This window comes from Cenococcum geophilum (genome assembly GCF_001692895.1).
Source record: "Cenococcum geophilum 1.58 unplaced genomic scaffold K441scaffold_65, whole genome shotgun sequence".
In the NCBI taxonomy this organism is placed as follows: domain Eukaryota; kingdom Fungi; phylum Ascomycota; class Dothideomycetes; order Gloniales; family Gloniaceae; genus Cenococcum; species Cenococcum geophilum.
The window spans coordinates 105,663-122,687 of NW_027137623.1; the positions used below are offsets into that span (position 1 = coordinate 105,663).

Sequence of the window (17,025 nt, forward strand, 5' to 3'; positions counted from 1 at the left end):
GTAACGAGCACAGCAGTGCCCGTATATATTACTATATAGTTTACCAAAGGCATATACTTACCATATGCAGTAACTAACCCTCCTATTACTAATATGTTGGCTACAGAGTTAATTATAGGGGAGAAGTATATGCTATGTATATGCTATATATATATAACGCTAATATAACGTAGCGCCCTAAAGCGTTTTATTCTCTCTAGTGGCTAGCGGAATGCTAGGTACCTATATAAGCCTAGGTAGGTTATACACATACATTATATATATAGTACTAACACTATATACAGCCGTAGCCCTTTAGGGTTAAGAATTTTAGAGTATATAGACGCCTACACTTTAATCGCGTATACTTACTCTATACTTAGTATATATCTAGCCTAAGCTAACTAGATATAGTGCTTAAGACTAGGGGTTTACTACCTAATTTAGCAGGCAATTTTATTATAAGGTAAGAGCACTAGTGTCGCTTCTGCATATACGCACTATACCCTAATATATCTATCTATCTATCTATATATATACTTATTCCCCCTAAGTTTAATTTTAAACCTAAGAGTGCTTATAGGCCTAAGGGTAGCGTGTATGAGGAATAAGCATGGCTACTACTAAGACTACTACCCGATTCGGAAATAAACGCTTATCTTTATATCTAGGGAACTGGCAAAGTCCGACTTTATATAGGCCCTATATATATTACTAAAACCACTACTTAGTTATATTGCTAGCTTATATATATATACACTTTATATATATAAACCCCTATTGTCTTCTACTAACTATAGGTTAACGCGTGCTTATACTAGGCGTATACTAATAAAAGAGAAATAGCGCGTTAGCCTATCTACTCCCTCTACTGGCTTAAAACGCAGGGTTAGTATTTTACTTACATATATTTGGCATACGCTAACTATATACACAGCGCGGCCCGACCCTACTAGGCAACTATGAGGAGTCCCCTTTACCATCTACCCGCCGCTAAAGGGGTAAGCTTATCTTATATATACCCTATATAATCACAAGGAGCTCTTGCTGCACCCAGCCTAAAAAGACCAAAACCAACCAAAAGAACCCTAAAAAATACCTAGAGAATCCCCCTGAGATATATACATCGCAGGGGAGGCACACGTTAAACGACGGTGGTTTGCACTCGCGCGCGTCCACTAGAACCACGCCTAGCAATAGCCCTCTATAATAAGAATGGGCGAATACCACACTATAAAGCGGAAAGACCTTTATTAAGAAGGTATCTAACAAAATATAAAGCCTATTAGACGCGTCTAGTATCCGTAGTTACGGGGGAGTAACCGTTAGCTATAACGAACTAATACAGCTAGTAGAATGGCTCCGCTAGTCTAGTAAACCCTAGGCGCCCCTCTAGTAAACCCTTAACTAAATCCTCTAACGGTTAAGCAAAATTAAAAATAAACAAAACTCCTCTTTACTGGCGAACCACACCTAGGCCGCCGTAGCTATATATTTATAGTATAGGGAACCTACCCCCCTAAAGACAATATCTGGGCATATAATTATAATATAACTAAATATAGAAAAAGTAGAGGGGCTTAGGGGATAATTAGAAATAGAAGTCCTTATAGAGATTCGTAAAGAGGTTTACAACGCTATTATAGTCCGACACCTTAGGAGCGAAGATATTAAAGTTACCTTAAGGGACCAACAGGCAAAGGAACAAGCCGTTAGGGTAGGGGATAGGCTAGGAGAACGTATTAGTATAAAAGTGCTCTATAAAGATTACCTAGTTAAAGTCCTAGCGGTTTCCCTAAGCCTTAGGGTAGAAAAGGGATGCTAGGCGGATAATACAGCAACTATATATAAGATAGTAAAACAAACGAACGCCTTATACTAGGACTTAAGATTACCTAAATCTAATAGCTTTAATAGGAAAATGTAAACTAAGTATATAATAAGAATAATAAAAGAATATAAAGGTCGCTAGAGACTTGCTAGGGAAACGCTAGTTAAACGCATGGCTCCCTTATCGTTAGTATATATATACTAGGAATGCAAAAACTCCTTATTTAAAAAGGTATTATTATAAATGGCCTTATATACGACGCAAGGCTCTATAACCACAGACTCCGCCTAAAATAATACTATTGCTGTGTATAATAGGGATATACCTAATCCACATGCGCAGTATAGGTGTGCTGCGGCCACTATATAGGCCCCCATAATATAAGATAATACTTAAATTAAGACTAAATAAAATACGTAAACTGCCACTAAAGCATATATAAGGCGTAGGAGAGAGTAGACTGTATTAAATACAGGAGACGGAAGGTAAGGCTTAACAGCTGCGGGAATAACTGCACGCTAGGTTATACGAATGGAAATAACAGGCGATAAGCTAAGGGGGCGCGGGTGCCTTTCTAGCGTTTCCTACCTTTAATACTGGGGGGCTAGGCCAGCTATCCCAAGCCTTAACGGGCCAGAAGCGACGCCGCGCGATATTACTAAACCGTATAGGGATATAAGGGTCACAGGGGACATAAGGGAGAGAACGCCCTATAGGAAGACCCTTATAGACAGCTATAGCAAGCTTAAGACTAGGATAATTAAGAATTAGACTTAACGCGGTAAATATAATATTTATAGCCGACTTTTAAAGGGCATATAGCTAACTAGTAAAAACAGGGGAAGAACCGGAGATAATAACAAATTTAGATATAAAAGCGCTAGTAGGAATATAAAACACGGGAATAGAAAGCTTTATATAAAATAAGTAGCAACTAGGATATAGATATAAGAGACAGAAGTTCTAAATGTCCTAGAGAAAGTGGAAATAGAAGAAGTGAGGAATAAAGGAGAGGCGAAGGACCCTTGCTAGGGGTCCGCCACCTATCCATTATATAGTATAACTGCGGCAATATAAACCACTATCTCGCAAGGCCCTTACTAGACAGCCTAGACCTAGAGAAACACTATATCCTTACTATATAAGAGCCATATTACAATGCCTATATATAATTAATATACTGCCCCCAAGGATTCCAGCTCCTATATAAACCAAAAGCAGCTATACGCGTGTGCTTTATAATCAGTAAGGCTATTAGCCTATCCTTATAGTTATAGCAGGCAGTTAACCCAGATATTATAGTTATAATAATTTAGATATATAGGGGACCAGTATAGATTATTAATGTGTATAACCCTAGGGTCGAAGGGGTCCTATAAACAGAGAATATTATATTAGTAATAAGCTTACTAGAAACCAAAGATATAGAGTTTATCCTATTAGGAGATATAAACCTCTACTACCTATAGTGGGGGGGTATTTATATTACTACTAAATAATAGGTAGAGTGCCTACTAAGAGCTATAGACACCTGGGGCCTTAAGCTAGCTACCCCCCTAAGAGCAATTATATAGTAATGAGGCACCACCAGAAGTATAATTAACCTTATATTTATAGACGAAGGCCTATACTAGAGACTCGAAAGGTATAACCCTAAAAAAGAATAGGTACTTGCTTTAGACTATATCCCTATTTAGATATAGCTAAATCTAGATATTAAGGCGCAACCCAATAGCAAAAGATATGTAATAAGAAAGCTTAAAACAGATAGCTTTCTTAGCACAGTTAAATAACAACTTTAAGACCTAGAAGAAATCTACCCAATACCAAATAAGCGAGGCTTATTAGCTACCTTTAAGGAAATTAACTAAAGATTAGAAAGGATTTAGGCAGCAATTAAAAATAAGCTAGAAGAGTACTGCCCAGTCTTAAAACTGGGCCCCTATATACGACACGCATAGTCCGTATAATGCGCGGTTCTTGTTACCAGCTAATAATAAGCAAGAAGAAAATATATAAGTAGCCATAATTTTAAAGACGAGAGATAATATAAAGATATAAGAAACCAGCTAAAGAATACCCTAAAAAAAGAAGTAAAGAATAGCTGGAGACGGTTTATAAATAAGCATACTATTAACCTAAGCCTCCCCCACAATAAAGGTCTCTAGAGGATAGCGAAATAGGTAAAGAAAAAGGTGGGACGCCTAGTAGAAGACCTATACCTTCCGCCCCTATAAAGACTAGGTAAATTACTAGCTATAAGCGATAATAATAAAAAGGCAAAGATCCTTATAGAAAGATTTTCCCCTTAATTAGCTTTAGTAGACCTTAGCAATATTACGGGTAAAGCACTGGTGACTCGCCTAAGGGTTAACAGCGATATAATAACTAAAGAAATAACTAGAACTATTAGCCGCCTTTTAAATAATATAGTACTAGGACTAGATAGGATCCTAAATAAAGCCCTAAAGACCTGTGGACTATTAATAGCACCTTAGCTTACGGATATAGCTAGAGTATACTTTATAATAGGCTACTACTTAAGACTCGGAAGAGCTATAATAACGTTTATCCTACGTAAAGAAGGTAAAGCAGACTACTTATTTCTAGGGAGCTACCGCCCTATTGCCTTAGAGAATACCCTTAGCAAGATCTTAGAAAGGGTAATAGCAGATCATATAGTAGACACGGCTAAGGAACACGCCCTACTACTACAAAACTAAATAGGGGCAAGAAAGAACCGCTTAACACTATCAGCACTTACGCTACTCGCTACCACTATTAAATCTGCATAGGCGATGTGAAAGGACTTTATAGTATTAATGCTCAGCCTAGATATTAGTGGCGCCTACAATAACGTACCCTACAAGCGTCTCTTATATATCCTTAGGGTAAAAGGCTTTCCAGAATGGATTATATAATTTGTTTAAGGGTTTATAGGTTAAAAAGAAACATTATTAGTCTTTAGCGGATACTAAAGCCACCCTATTGCAGTTGTAATAGGAATACTATAAGGATTACCCCTCTCGCCTATACTCTTCCTTTTCTTTATAAGCAACCTGCTTAACTCCTTTAAAAAAGGGGCGACCTAGGGGATAGGCTTTATTAATAATATAAACCTAATTATATACGGGCTAATAGCCGTAGAGAATTGTAGAACACTAGAGAAAGCTTATAATACCTATATAGAATGGGCAAGACAATATAGAGTCCAATTCTTACTAGAGAAATACCAGCTAATCTATTTTATAAGAAAACGCAACTAATCTGCAGATCTCTAGCATATAATTCGCATCTAAGGCTTTAGGGGTTAACTAGTTTAGAGCCTAAGAGTATTAGGAGTATAGGTAGATAGTAAGCTCTAGTAGAGCGCATATATAGCGCAAGCGGCCCGTAAGGGCTAAGTATAGTATATCGCATTATCTAGGATTGTTAACTCTATATAGGGTCCATACTTTTAGAGGTTACGCCTACTATATATAGCAGTTGTCCGGCTAACTATAATATATAGGTCTAGTATTTAGGCCATTAGAGAATCTAAAAAAGGCCCCCCTAAATCGCTCCTTAAACTACTTTAAAAGGTCTAAATAGCTTGCCTCTAAAGTATAATAGGCGGATATAAGCGAACGGCTATAGCACTGCTTAAGAAGGAAGCTAATATTCCCCCCCTATAACTATATATTAAAGCTACTATAATATAAAGGGCATAAAAGGAACGCAACTCTAATATTATAAAGTATATTAAGACACGCTTAAATAAACTATGGAGGGACCTTAGGGCGCCTTATAGGAGAATAAACTAATAACCCTAAAGTAGGGAAAATATATTAGAGAAACAGGTAAAGAAAGCAGAAGAAGAATGGCGCTGCTTTAGGGCCTAGGCCTATATAGAGGAGGAAGGGAGACGCGTAAGAGGCTAGTAAAGATAATAGTAAGAGAGAGAAAGGAGCTAAAGTAGAGTATAAAAGAACGCTGGGAAACTATCTACCGCAATATAATACTGGCTAGACTAACGCTGGAGAGGTGTATAGGAGTTGAAGGTATAGAGGCTAACTAAGGCAAGAGGAACCTAAGCCGTAGCATAGTTAACACTATAGGGGGTAAACACTCTAGAGCTCCGAGAAGGCCTAATAAAGGCAGAAAATATAATAGCAACACTTTTAAGAATAGGAATAATAGGACTAAAAGACTAGCTCTACTAGGTGGGTATCCTAGTAGGTAGCCTAAGATATAAATATAGCTAGCTAAGACAGACACCAAAATATATAATACTGTTATGCCCCTTATGCACTAACCGAGAAGTAATACTCTTAGTAGCTAGCATAGAGAACTATAAGACACTACTCTTAATATAAAAAGGCCTTAAGGCGGTTACCTAGTGGCTTATTAGCTAAAATATACTAAACCAGTTCCGGGTTATAAAGGAAATAGTAATAAAGGGCGGGAGGGCGAGCAATGGGCGCCCCCTAATAACTCTATAGTAGTAGAGTAAAGTTTATGATACTAGCGCGTCCATAGGCTTATTACGGCAGTAGTGGTTCCCAAGGAGGTTAAAAAGTAAGGTAGTAGGAGCACTATTAGTAACTCGCAGGCGCCTTATAGGCGAGTCCTAAAAGGCAGGGAGATAAATCACGGGGTTTTCTTAAATAGAGTTTTCTCCCTATATATATATAAGGAGTAGTCCACGTGGGCCTAATAGGGATCCGAATCGGACGTTAAGCAATGAATTATTATTATATACCCTATATATATATAGCTAATGTTTAGCACTAGTAAGTAAAAAGCTAACGGGCTGTTATAGTGGTAGAGGTAAGAGCTCTAGTAAGTTTAGTTCCTTCTATTACGTATATTATGCTTATACTCTATATAAGCCGCAAGCAAAACCTGCTACTTAACTCGCCTTTACCGCGTAAGTCCTAAGCTATAAGTCCTAGCATATACTAGGCCTATGCGCTGCGTATATAGTATATAGTATGCATTATACACAGTTGGAGTTTTATTGGGGTTTGTTTAGTAGGTAGGCTAGGCATATACCCAATATAGGGCACGGGGCGATAGGCCTATATTAATTAATTCTTTATTTGTTATAGAACTCTATATAATACTTTCTATATATATACTATGCATATGCGCCCTATATGCTAACATTATACTCCTATACCCACTTCTTAAGCTCTGCTAGTTCTTTTACTTTATTATATACGTCTTTAGCTTGTTTTAATTTGTTAATTTATCGCTCTATATTTCTATATATAATATATATACCTCCTTTTCTAGCTCCTCTGTAGATAGGTAAGACCTATACCTCTTACCCGTAGTCCAGGGTATTTAACTTCGCGACAGTAGTAGTAGCATCTCCGCTGCATATGCGGTGGATACGCGCGACGTATCTAATACTAATACAATATTATTATCTACTATACTTATCTGCGAGATAATCTAGCCACTAGATATAGTAGGCTTAGGGGTATTAAATGGATTCTAAGGATTCTAAGGAAGATTTAGGCTAGGATTTCTAGCTCGCCGCTCAGCTAATTTCTACTATTTCTGCGCTGCTTAAGCTTAGTATATGCTTTATATATGCTTTATATATACATATATTATTTCTATAGCTATACTACTATCCGCTTTAAGTTACTCTGATTTTTCTATATATTATCTATTCCAGTCTCTTTATATAGCTCTTATAGATCGAACATTTCTTATATACAAAGTTTAAGCCTATACTAAAATATTAGAATATGCAGAGCATATACAGAGCATATACCGTTACCGCAGTACTACGGTAAGTACGCATAACTTTCGACCGGTAAAGTTATTATCTTAAAAGTGACTACTTTTACTAATTCCAGTATACTTCCGTATATACGCCCACTACTTATAAGGAACCTTTAACTTTTCCTTTATAAGCCTAGCTAGTATCTATAGTTTCTTCTTATTATTTATCCAAGACGTAAGCTCCGGATATAGTGTGCATATGCTTTATATACGCGCTATTAGTTTCTGCTCTATCTCCGCTTCCTATATCTGCTCTATAATATATCTTACTTTATAAGTTCGAAAGCGCTTTATAAAGTTTTATTTAATATGTACTAGGCAAAATACAAGCATATACTAAAGGTGTTTGTCCCATTTACGGGATGGGTCAATTATATATAGGTAATCTCCAAAGCCTATATATTATAAGCATATGCTTAGCATATATAGAGCATATATAGAGCATATATAGAGCGTATACTCACCGCCAGCTTATTTCTTATACATATCAACTATAGCAGTGCGAAGTCCAGTTCCGTAAATATGTGCAAATTGTATAGATAATCGAGCAGTATTACCTAAAACCTTAAATACTAGCTAAAACATCTTTATATACGCAGCACGTGTTTCTAGGTTAAGAAAGGCGTATACCTACACCTTAATTCCTATAAGTATTTAGCTTATGTATAGTATATATATAGTATAGGGTATACATACGTTTAGAATTCTCGTCCTATCCTACAATTAAGAATAGATTCGTTTTACCTTAAACTATCTTAAATAATAATAGGTCTATTTCGATATATGTTACGCGTTAAAATGCTTTAGCTTATGCATACGTACAACATACAATAAGGAAATGCTCGTTGTTGAAGTTATAAATTGCCCGAATCCATTACTCGGTGTTCTCTTTATATTGATTAATAGAGAACTTGCGTAGTATACCTACTACGCTTAGCCTTTGTATATACTTAGCGTGTATCTAACCTATACTTACCTATATATGCCGTCCCCTCTAGGAATTGTAGCATCCTTTCCTTACGAATTAGAGCAGTAATTCGATCCTTAATATTAAGACTACTATATACGGCACGTAGTGTCTGCGTTTTATACTTCCTACATAAAATATAGTACTGCGGCGATAGGATAAATCGACCTATATAATGGTAAGTAGTTATATTTATATATACTATGCATATACGGAGCATATATATAGTAAGGCTTAGGACATCCACCTACTTTATTACTTCAACTACATCATTAACAAGGTCAATTGGTAGCTTTATTAGATATAGTGGATAATATATATAAGAATTTCGTGTAATAAGGCAAATATAAGGATACCGTACTATATTAATAGGAATATAGCAGTCTAACTATACACCGCATGTTCGGCCTACTATTCTACCTTAGCCTTGCGGGTGGTCAAATCCTATATTAGCTTAGCATATGTATAGCGCATGCACGATATATACATTACATACCATAATATTTTCGCTTTGACGTTACATGTCCAATATAGGTATATTCTTATTTAACTTCCTAAACTTTATATTTAACGAGTAACTGAAGGTATTAAATATCTACCTAGGCAGTTGTCGATAATAAAGGCCAGGCAGTATACCATAGTTTAGTATTACTACTGCTAGAACAACCAATAAACTCTACCTGCATATAATAAGTATATATTGCGTATACGCCGGACATATACGTACTCTATGCTGAAAAAACATTATTAGTCTGCTTTCACTATATACACGTTCTTGTGTACTAGGGTAGATATACTGCCGCCATAATTATAGAACACTATAGTAGTAGCTGTATATTATAAGTATATACCTAATATATATAGATAATGCTTACTTCTCTATACTTTGCTTAAGCATTTTATTAATCTCTACTACCTGATATAGACAACTACTACGCTTTTAGAGGTTGTTAATTGATTTAAGCTTAACCCTATTATATACTAAGCATATACGGAGCATATCCTTATAGGCGTACTCGCAGTGTCTAATACCGCTACATTTAAACGCTTAGTAAAATGCTTTTTTACTCTCCTAATTATTTTTACTAAGAAGCTGTAGTTGTATAATCCTAGGGCTACTAGTTTAATAGAATAAGAATTAAATCTGCTAGATATATAAATACAGCATATACTTTGCATATATATTACTTACCTTTAATATATACCGATTAATAACCTCGCGTACTGTTTTTTTATCTGCATCTATAGACAGCAGAGGTATTACTTTATAGATAAAGTATGCAATTCCTTCTTTCCTAATTACTGGATATTATGGCATTATAATATAGTCTATTACCTCTTAGATGATAACTTAATACTTGCCGTTAGAGCTAATAAGTACTCTATAGTCTCGGAGTGTTTCCTAGCTATTTTAAGCATATATATAGCTTGTATATAAAGTCGGACATAGTTTTACCTGAGAGAGACCTATATAAAATAGAAGCCGCTGTTGCATACTATCTTAACCCTTACCCTCCTTATCCTCCTCCTTACCCTCTTTATCTTTAATACCCTCTCCGCCAATTATATTATCTTAAGAACTATTATCTTTATATTCAATATTAGGTAAGCTCTGGAATGCCTACGTATACTTAGCATATACGTAATATATAGTTATACATACTAACTAGTAGGCCGTTTAACCATCCTACTATACTCTTGTTTGCTTCAGTATAGTTTTCACTTATTATTTATATACTGTAATACGCGTAAATATATATATGTATATATATATATATATATATATGCGTATATCCTGTATGTCTGCGTATACATAGCATATGCCCTAGATATTTTGGTTTGTGCGGTCGCTTAAGTTAAATATAGCTACCAATGCGTGTTCTATATAGGTAAAAGTGTGACCCTGCCGACCTTTTTCCGGCGCTCTATCGGTGACCCCGTTCAGCTTTCGCCGACCCTATCAGTGACCCTATTCAACTTTTCCGTGACCCTGCTCAGCTGCACCCCGGAAAAGTCCCTCAGACTATAGAATCAACTTTTTGACAAAAAAGGGTAGCGATATCCGCTTGCGGATATGTAAGTCCGCTAATTGATTCTTCGGTCTGAGCTTGCTGAGGTAAGCTTGCTGAGGCACTGAGGTAAGCACATAAGCCTCAGACGTGATTTCGCAATTCGGAAGACGGCGTAGGTTATTCCGACGCTAGCTACAAACATCATGTCAGGGGTCGGTAAGTCATTAGGTCACGAGGTAAGGTTGAAAAAAAAGTCTATACATAAAGCTGTGGCCCATTGGCTGATCGAAATGCTTTCGGCTGCGCTGGGCGTCGATAAGATCAGCCGTCAGGCCATCCTCAAGCTGAAGGGAGCCGAGAATCTCGAGCCTTGCAGGTCCCTTTCCATCAATGTTTTCAAGAGTCTCCAATACCTCGTCGCCTTTCGTTTTCTCATACCCGGCTAGCCATGTCCCTCGGGGACATCAATTGCAACCCGAATTACCACCCGGATGACATACGAATGCTATCATGACCTAGATAATCTGTCTCCTTCCAACGCCCTGCTTTTGTCTACATCCTGATTGAGTAGCGCTGCTGCTCAGGATGCCGCCTCTCGTCGTCGAGTCGTGGACTTGGTACGGAGTTGTGGCATCTGTCACTCTGGCTCGTTTCGTCTCACGTACTTTGCTCTTCGGGACCATGAAGAAGCTGCAGATAGATGACTGGATCATGACCTTCGCATTCTCGGTATACACCACTTTCATGGTTAGCATTAACATTGTTGCAAATGCCAATTCCAACTTATTTCCCCCGGGTTTCGATATTAACGGCCTAACTGCACGAGAAATCTCCGATCGAGAGTATGGCAGCAAGATGGTTTTGGTAGTTGAAGAATGCCAATGTGTTACTATCTGGGCAGCTAAGGCCTGTCTTCTGATCATGTACTATCGGCTCACGTATGTCCGTCCGTCATTCACTATAGAGTCCCTTGCACTCGTTGGACTGACTACCGATTGGCCCGCAGTATTGCCTTAAAGGAGAATATAGTGGTTAAGATCCTAGCTGCATATGTGGCTTTCGGGTTTGTCTTCATGGAAATTTTCTACCTAGGAGTATGGTGCAGGTCAGTCCGACTTCGTTGGCAATGCAATGCTTGTTCTTTACTAATTGAAAGGGCACTACAGACCCTTTCGGGATTACTGGGCTGTGCCGACAACAAATAGTGAATACATCCAACAATTTGCAATAGGACCACTAACTAATTCAAAACGTGTAGTCCAATGCAATGCCGCTACAAATCATCTGATCACCAATGCAGTCTTCAACATTTCTTCCGACGTTGCGATGCTTACTATGGCTCTTCAGATGCTTATTCGAAGTCGCCTTCCAATTCGTAGGAAGCTTATTCTGAGTGGCATATTCGGCCTGGGAATATTTGTGGTACGTCAGCATGCTGTGTTCCATTTCCTCGACTTATCTCTAGAGTGGCTTGGTTCTCAACGTACGAACAGATCCTTGCTGCAGTGCTAAACAAATATTACTCTTTCTCCCAACCTTTTGGGAGCCTCTGGACGTTCTGGTATGTTCGGGAGTCGTCAACTGCCCTCCTCGTCGCCAACCTGCCATTCACCTGGACGCTCCTTCGGCGCATTTTCAACTTGCGCGCTTTCGACAGCAGCAGCACCTCGTCCCATCAATTACACTCACAGCAGACGCCAAGGGCTAGGAGATTTACAGCGGCGGTCAGGCGAGAAGATCCAAATGGGGCTAGGAGGACAAGTGAAAGAAGTGAGGGGAGTGATGAAAGTGCTGGTAGCAGCGGAAGTGCCACATTGCAAGCACGTAATCATGACAAGGCGAACAATTCCCTGTCGTTGAAGGACCATAACGTCTACGGGAAAGCAGATAGAGAAGCATTGGCTTCGGATTCATAGGACTTCAAGAATGATGCCGAGAGCCTAATTCGAAAGGTGTTAATGACTCCCGGAAGGCAGGGAAATGCTGCAGAAGACTCTGTGTAAATGGAACAATCACTCGTTGCACCAAATGGATAATTATAGGGATTACGACGCTTACGATCTTAAAAGTCTTATGGCCGTGCGATGATACCCAGGAAGTTTTAATGGTATATTGCCCCTGTAAAGTAATAACTTCCATTCTCAAAGCCTTCGCTAATTACCAAGGCTTTTTAACACTTTATGTTTGCAATCTAGAGATAGTCTTATATTTAAAGTTGGATTAAATCCTGTATAATATTGCGGACCAATTTGAACATTATTGAAGCATGGCCCATTTAGTCCAGGAACTTTTGACCACTGTTGTGCTGGCTGGAATCACCATCTATAAACTTCTCCAAAGCCTCCACAGCCCATTCTAAGCACCTCGTCATGTTCCCTTGAGCCTCGTCCGGCATTCCGAGGATTCCAATTTCTCTGCAGACCCCCTTATCCATTTTGCCATGTACATCTTTACCTTCAAAGAGGAATGCGTGATCTTTAACATAATTTGGCCAGACAACTTGGTCCACGTACCCTGGCGGGTCTTGCCAGAAGCCTTCTAACGTGACATAACCACTTCTGGCTTCACGTCTGGCCTTGGTAGTGGTATATGAGGTTCTAAGGAATAGTTTGATATCAAAGAGAGCCCGTATATCGGTCATAGAGTTTGAAAATAGTAAGAACCCATCAATGATTGCTATGGGTATATTCCAAGACTTGCCGGCCATTAGTTTTTTGACTCGTTCCTTGCAGCTCTCGATGAAGACAGGATCAACGCCATGTTCGCCAATAGCATTCTGATCTTCCTTGGAGATAGAATCTGGCGGGGATGTGCCATGAGATTTTACGTAAGAGAGTGCGGCGTGAAAGTGAGGAATGTTGAGGGATTCGAGACAATCCCAGTCTTGTACCCCTTCATTTAGTGGAATCTGGACGTCAGGGAGATAGAAGTCGTCAAGATGGATGATAAAAGTTTGTGGGATAATATCACGGAGGAGACGGGAGAGGGTCGTTTTTCCTGTCCGTAAAGGTCAGCTCAGTCTAGAAGGTCGAGGAGATTTGCTAGTTGAGAATTGCCTGACGATGATGGCCCAGAAATGCCAATGAGTAAAGCGGCACCGGGCGTAACAGAGGGCATTTTGTTCTCTTAGGGATACGGACTCATTCGATTCCCTTAATCCCCATTTGATAACTTTCACTTATGCTATCGTGAGAATTATTCTGAAGAATACCCTGCTGCGCGCTGTAAATATGCCTGTCGGTCAAAAGAAATTCATGGGTGACACATGCTTGGCAAGCACATGCGAGTTCATTGAGAAACGCACCATCAAACTTCCTTCTGCACCTCCTGTTCTCCAATACATGTGCTCACAGCACACCATTCTCCCGCTGGAATTTTTTGAGCCTGCCACCTTAGCGTCTTCTGCGCTCAGTGGCCGATCTCATGGAACCCTCTCCTCTTACCCAACAGTCCAGGCCGGAGTCGTTCCAGCCTAAGATTGTACGGTTGTACGAAGCATTATTTAGGGTTCGTCTATCACGGTATTACTTCAAGATTCAAGGGCTGAGTGGGAGATAGGAGGACGAAGAAGACTATGACCTGTCCGAGGGCTTTTGGCAGGAGTTTTTTCTCTTGCGACCAGACGCTGCGAACCTGAAGCGAATTCTGGGTTACCTGGGCGCCGATGACCTTCTTCACTTGCAGGTAAAACCAATGAGGTCAATCTACCCGTCTTAGCATCTAACAATGGCCAGGCTCATTCACAACAGCTCTTCTTCCGGGCTGTCTCCTGTGTCAAGCATGACACCCCACCATCCGACGAGGTTGCTCTCGATGTAAGACAGCTCCCGCCCGCCACCACAGTTCCGCCAACTTACGAACCAGACCTTAACAGTCTTCCTAGGTGCTGTCCTAAGCAAAAAATATACAAACCCAAGTTCCGACATCATCTCGGTTCTAACCGGCTTGCGCGATGCAGACGCTATCATGTCGGATTTTGTCGCTTCTTTAGACACTATCATACGCAATGGTCGAAACAGTAAAACACCATTTCTAAAATAGTCCACACCCCCACTCTAATTCTAAGTAGTGGAGGTGCGTCAGAAAGCTGCCCAAGTCGCGCTTTCAATTACGGCAGGGGCATATCAGACTAGTCTGATCTCATACTTCACTCACCGGGACCTCTTCCCTGCCCTAATGAAGGTACATAGTTCGAGCAATCCGTCTACTGCGATACTAAATTGTGTAGTGTGTCCAGGACTCCGAGAGCAGTACTCAAACTTTACGTCCCTTTTTTCTACTCGGCCTACTAGCCAACTACAACAAATTCGAATTTCAGAATCCGTATCGGCTACGACTTGATGACTTTGTTAATGACGCAACAATTCGCAAAATTGTGACGTGTTTTGGGTCCACGTGTTCTTCATCAAGGGACAGATATATTGCTGTGCAAGACGATTTACCAGAGGGTTGGAATCTGAGTGCTACGCTAAGTTATATCGGCCTTGGTGTCTTAGCTACTAGTTCCAGGCCTTCTACGCCAACTACTGAGGAGGCCGTCCCCCTATTCTCCGCCCTGTATGTCTGGCCAATCAACTGCCAGAACGAAGCTAACATTAACTGTCAGGCCAGGCTCGGAAGCTGGAATACTTCTTTCCACTTATGAGTTCGCTAATGCGAACAAACTATTTTGCTTCAATCTTGTTACTCTGCCCTCTCACATCAAAGGAGAAGCTTCGGCCTTGAGCTCCTTTCTTTCTCTAACCTCATATCTGTTCCAACATGCACACCGCTCGTTTCGGTCTTCCCTCTACACATATATAAGTCTTTTTATCTTGCAAATTCTCGTCGAAGATCAAATCTTAATCAAGCGAATGTGCGGTGAAGAGAGTAAGACATCTGTAAGGCTCTGTCGGCAACGGCAGCCGTACCTACCTGTAATTAGAGGGAGTCGACCAGCTACTTCCGTCATACTTGACATAATGATTGATGGTATCAATCATAATCTACGACGAAGGCTTGATGCTGAATTCTACATGTAAGCTATCAATTACCTAGCCCCACCAGCACCAACGCTAATACCTCAGATTATGCCTGGGCGTCATATTGCGGGTCATCTCCTTCTTAAGTAGATCTAGGCTACGTCTTGGTGCGGCAATTTACTATGGTCATTTTGAAGCCCGTCCGCTAACTGAGCTAAGTAAAGCATATCACTGGTCGGAACTTTGGCGCACCCTTCTGTCTTTCTTCCGATTCCTGGTAACATATTCAAACGACATCAAAACGCTTCCGAAATACGCTGAATTAGTGGATGACCTGGTTGATTTGATCGCTTTATCTCTCTCTAGTGGGGAGGCGTTTCTACCAGACTCAGCATCCTACGATGACCTCTTCTACAAGATTGTTGAGACCGGTGAAATTTTGACCAAGTTTCGTGATGCTTTTGAGCTATCTAATCATGCGGGCCCCAGCTCCATTGATATATTGGTCAGTGTATCAAGTCACTACTATACTCTTCTTGAAGGGGATGAGAAAGGCAAGGTCAAGACCAAGAATCTTAGTCCAAAGGAGGTAAGCAAAGTGATAAAGCAAGGTTACGAGACTCTGTCAATTCAAGCAACGGAGGGATTAGACCATTGGGACAAGTTCCGAGAGGCAGACCACAAGATGATATTGAAGAAGGTCGCTAGGGTCGCGGTCGAGGATGCGAAATCTCTGATTAATGGGAAGTGATTACACGTGGCAATCAAAGGTCTGTTAGATGAAGCGTTGAGCTTAAATTAACCCGCTTAAGATTTCATCTCCTACATGCTAAGGCAGAATCGCTCAATGAAGACTATCAAACACTGCATGTTGTTGATGTCACAAAATCGGCTATCCTCAAAAAATGAATGTTTATGGTCAACGCTAAGTTTCAGTCGTCCGCAATTAACCGTTAAAGATGATCTTAATAAAAATTAATAAAAAATTAATAGCAGCTTGTTAATATAATAAATAGCTTATAACGTAGTCTGCGGGCCAATGGGCTATGCGGGCCTCCAGGCCATATCAAACCCTCTAAAAATTCCATACTTTAATATCTTAACAACCACTTAATAATAAATTCTAATGATTTAGATTTAGACTTTTATATATACTCTGCAGCTTCTATTAAAGTTACATCGTAAATAGTTTAGTGGTTTTTAAGATATAGTAATCCGGCCTTATCTTGGCCCCTAAATTTTAATATCTTAAAAACTACTAAACTATTTATAATGCAACTTTAATAGAAGCTGCAGAGTATATATAAAAGTCTAAATCTAAATTATTAGAATTTATTATTATATGGTTATTAGGCTATTTCAACTATCTGGAAAATCCTTTTAGAGCTCTTGCTGCACCTAGCCTAAAAAGACCAAAAACAACTAAAAGAACCCTAAAAAACACCTAGAGAATCCCCCTAAGATGTATATATTTTAGGGGAGGCACACGTTAAATAA

The 17,025-nt window shown here is 39.5% G+C and overlaps 3 protein-coding genes across 3 annotated transcripts; 2 read left to right on the forward strand and 1 right to left on the reverse strand.

The window, feature by feature from the left end:
* The first annotated feature begins 10,846 nt into the window (after nucleotides 1–10,846).
* Nucleotides 10,847–12,845, forward strand: K441DRAFT_668701 (uncharacterized protein). Its single transcript, XM_067650037.1, has 5 exons — nucleotides 10,847–11,505; nucleotides 11,574–11,672; nucleotides 11,734–11,771; nucleotides 11,826–11,989; nucleotides 12,061–12,845. Exons 1-5 carry the CDS (start codon nucleotides 11,153–11,155, stop codon nucleotides 12,481–12,483), a joined length of 1,077 nt encoding a protein of 358 aa, XP_067498117.1. The 5' UTR covers nucleotides 10,847–11,152; the 3' UTR covers nucleotides 12,484–12,845.
* K441DRAFT_304763 (uncharacterized protein) lies at nucleotides 12,635–13,894 on the reverse strand. The gene is made up of 3 exons (XM_067641064.1): nucleotides 13,872–13,894; nucleotides 13,708–13,782; nucleotides 12,635–13,564 (listed from the first exon to the last, which is right to left on the reverse strand). The coding sequence occupies exons 2-3, from the start codon at nucleotides 13,709–13,711 to the stop codon at nucleotides 12,843–12,845; spliced, it is 726 nt and encodes a 241-aa protein (XP_067498118.1). The 5' UTR covers nucleotides 13,712–13,782; nucleotides 13,872–13,894; the 3' UTR covers nucleotides 12,635–12,842.
* Nucleotides 13,895–13,990: 96 nt separating this feature from the next.
* On the forward strand, nucleotides 13,991–16,526 carry K441DRAFT_646209 (DUF1741-domain-containing protein; the record flags this gene model as incomplete). The annotated part of the gene is made up of 9 exons (XM_067646813.1): nucleotides 13,991–14,074; nucleotides 14,126–14,251; nucleotides 14,302–14,382; nucleotides 14,432–14,585; nucleotides 14,637–14,749; nucleotides 14,796–15,124; nucleotides 15,174–15,584; nucleotides 15,634–15,695; nucleotides 15,753–16,526. 9 exons carry the CDS (start codon nucleotides 13,991–13,993, stop codon nucleotides 16,277–16,279), a joined length of 1,887 nt encoding a protein of 628 aa, XP_067498119.1. The 3' UTR covers nucleotides 16,280–16,526.
* Between the last annotated feature and the right edge of the window lie 499 nt (nucleotides 16,527–17,025).

Coding starts and splice junctions, on each gene's coding strand:
- K441DRAFT_668701 (XM_067650037.1), top strand. CDS start 11,153: ATGCCGCCTCTCGTCGTCGAGTCGTGGACTTGGTACGGAGTTGTGGCA. Junction 11,673..11,733: donor TACCTAGGAGTATGGTGCAG/GTCAGTCCGACT, acceptor AGGGCACTACAG/ACCCTTTCGGGATTACTGGG. Junction 11,990..12,060: donor TCGGCCTGGGAATATTTGTG/GTACGTCAGCAT, acceptor ACGTACGAACAG/ATCCTTGCTGCAGTGCTAAA.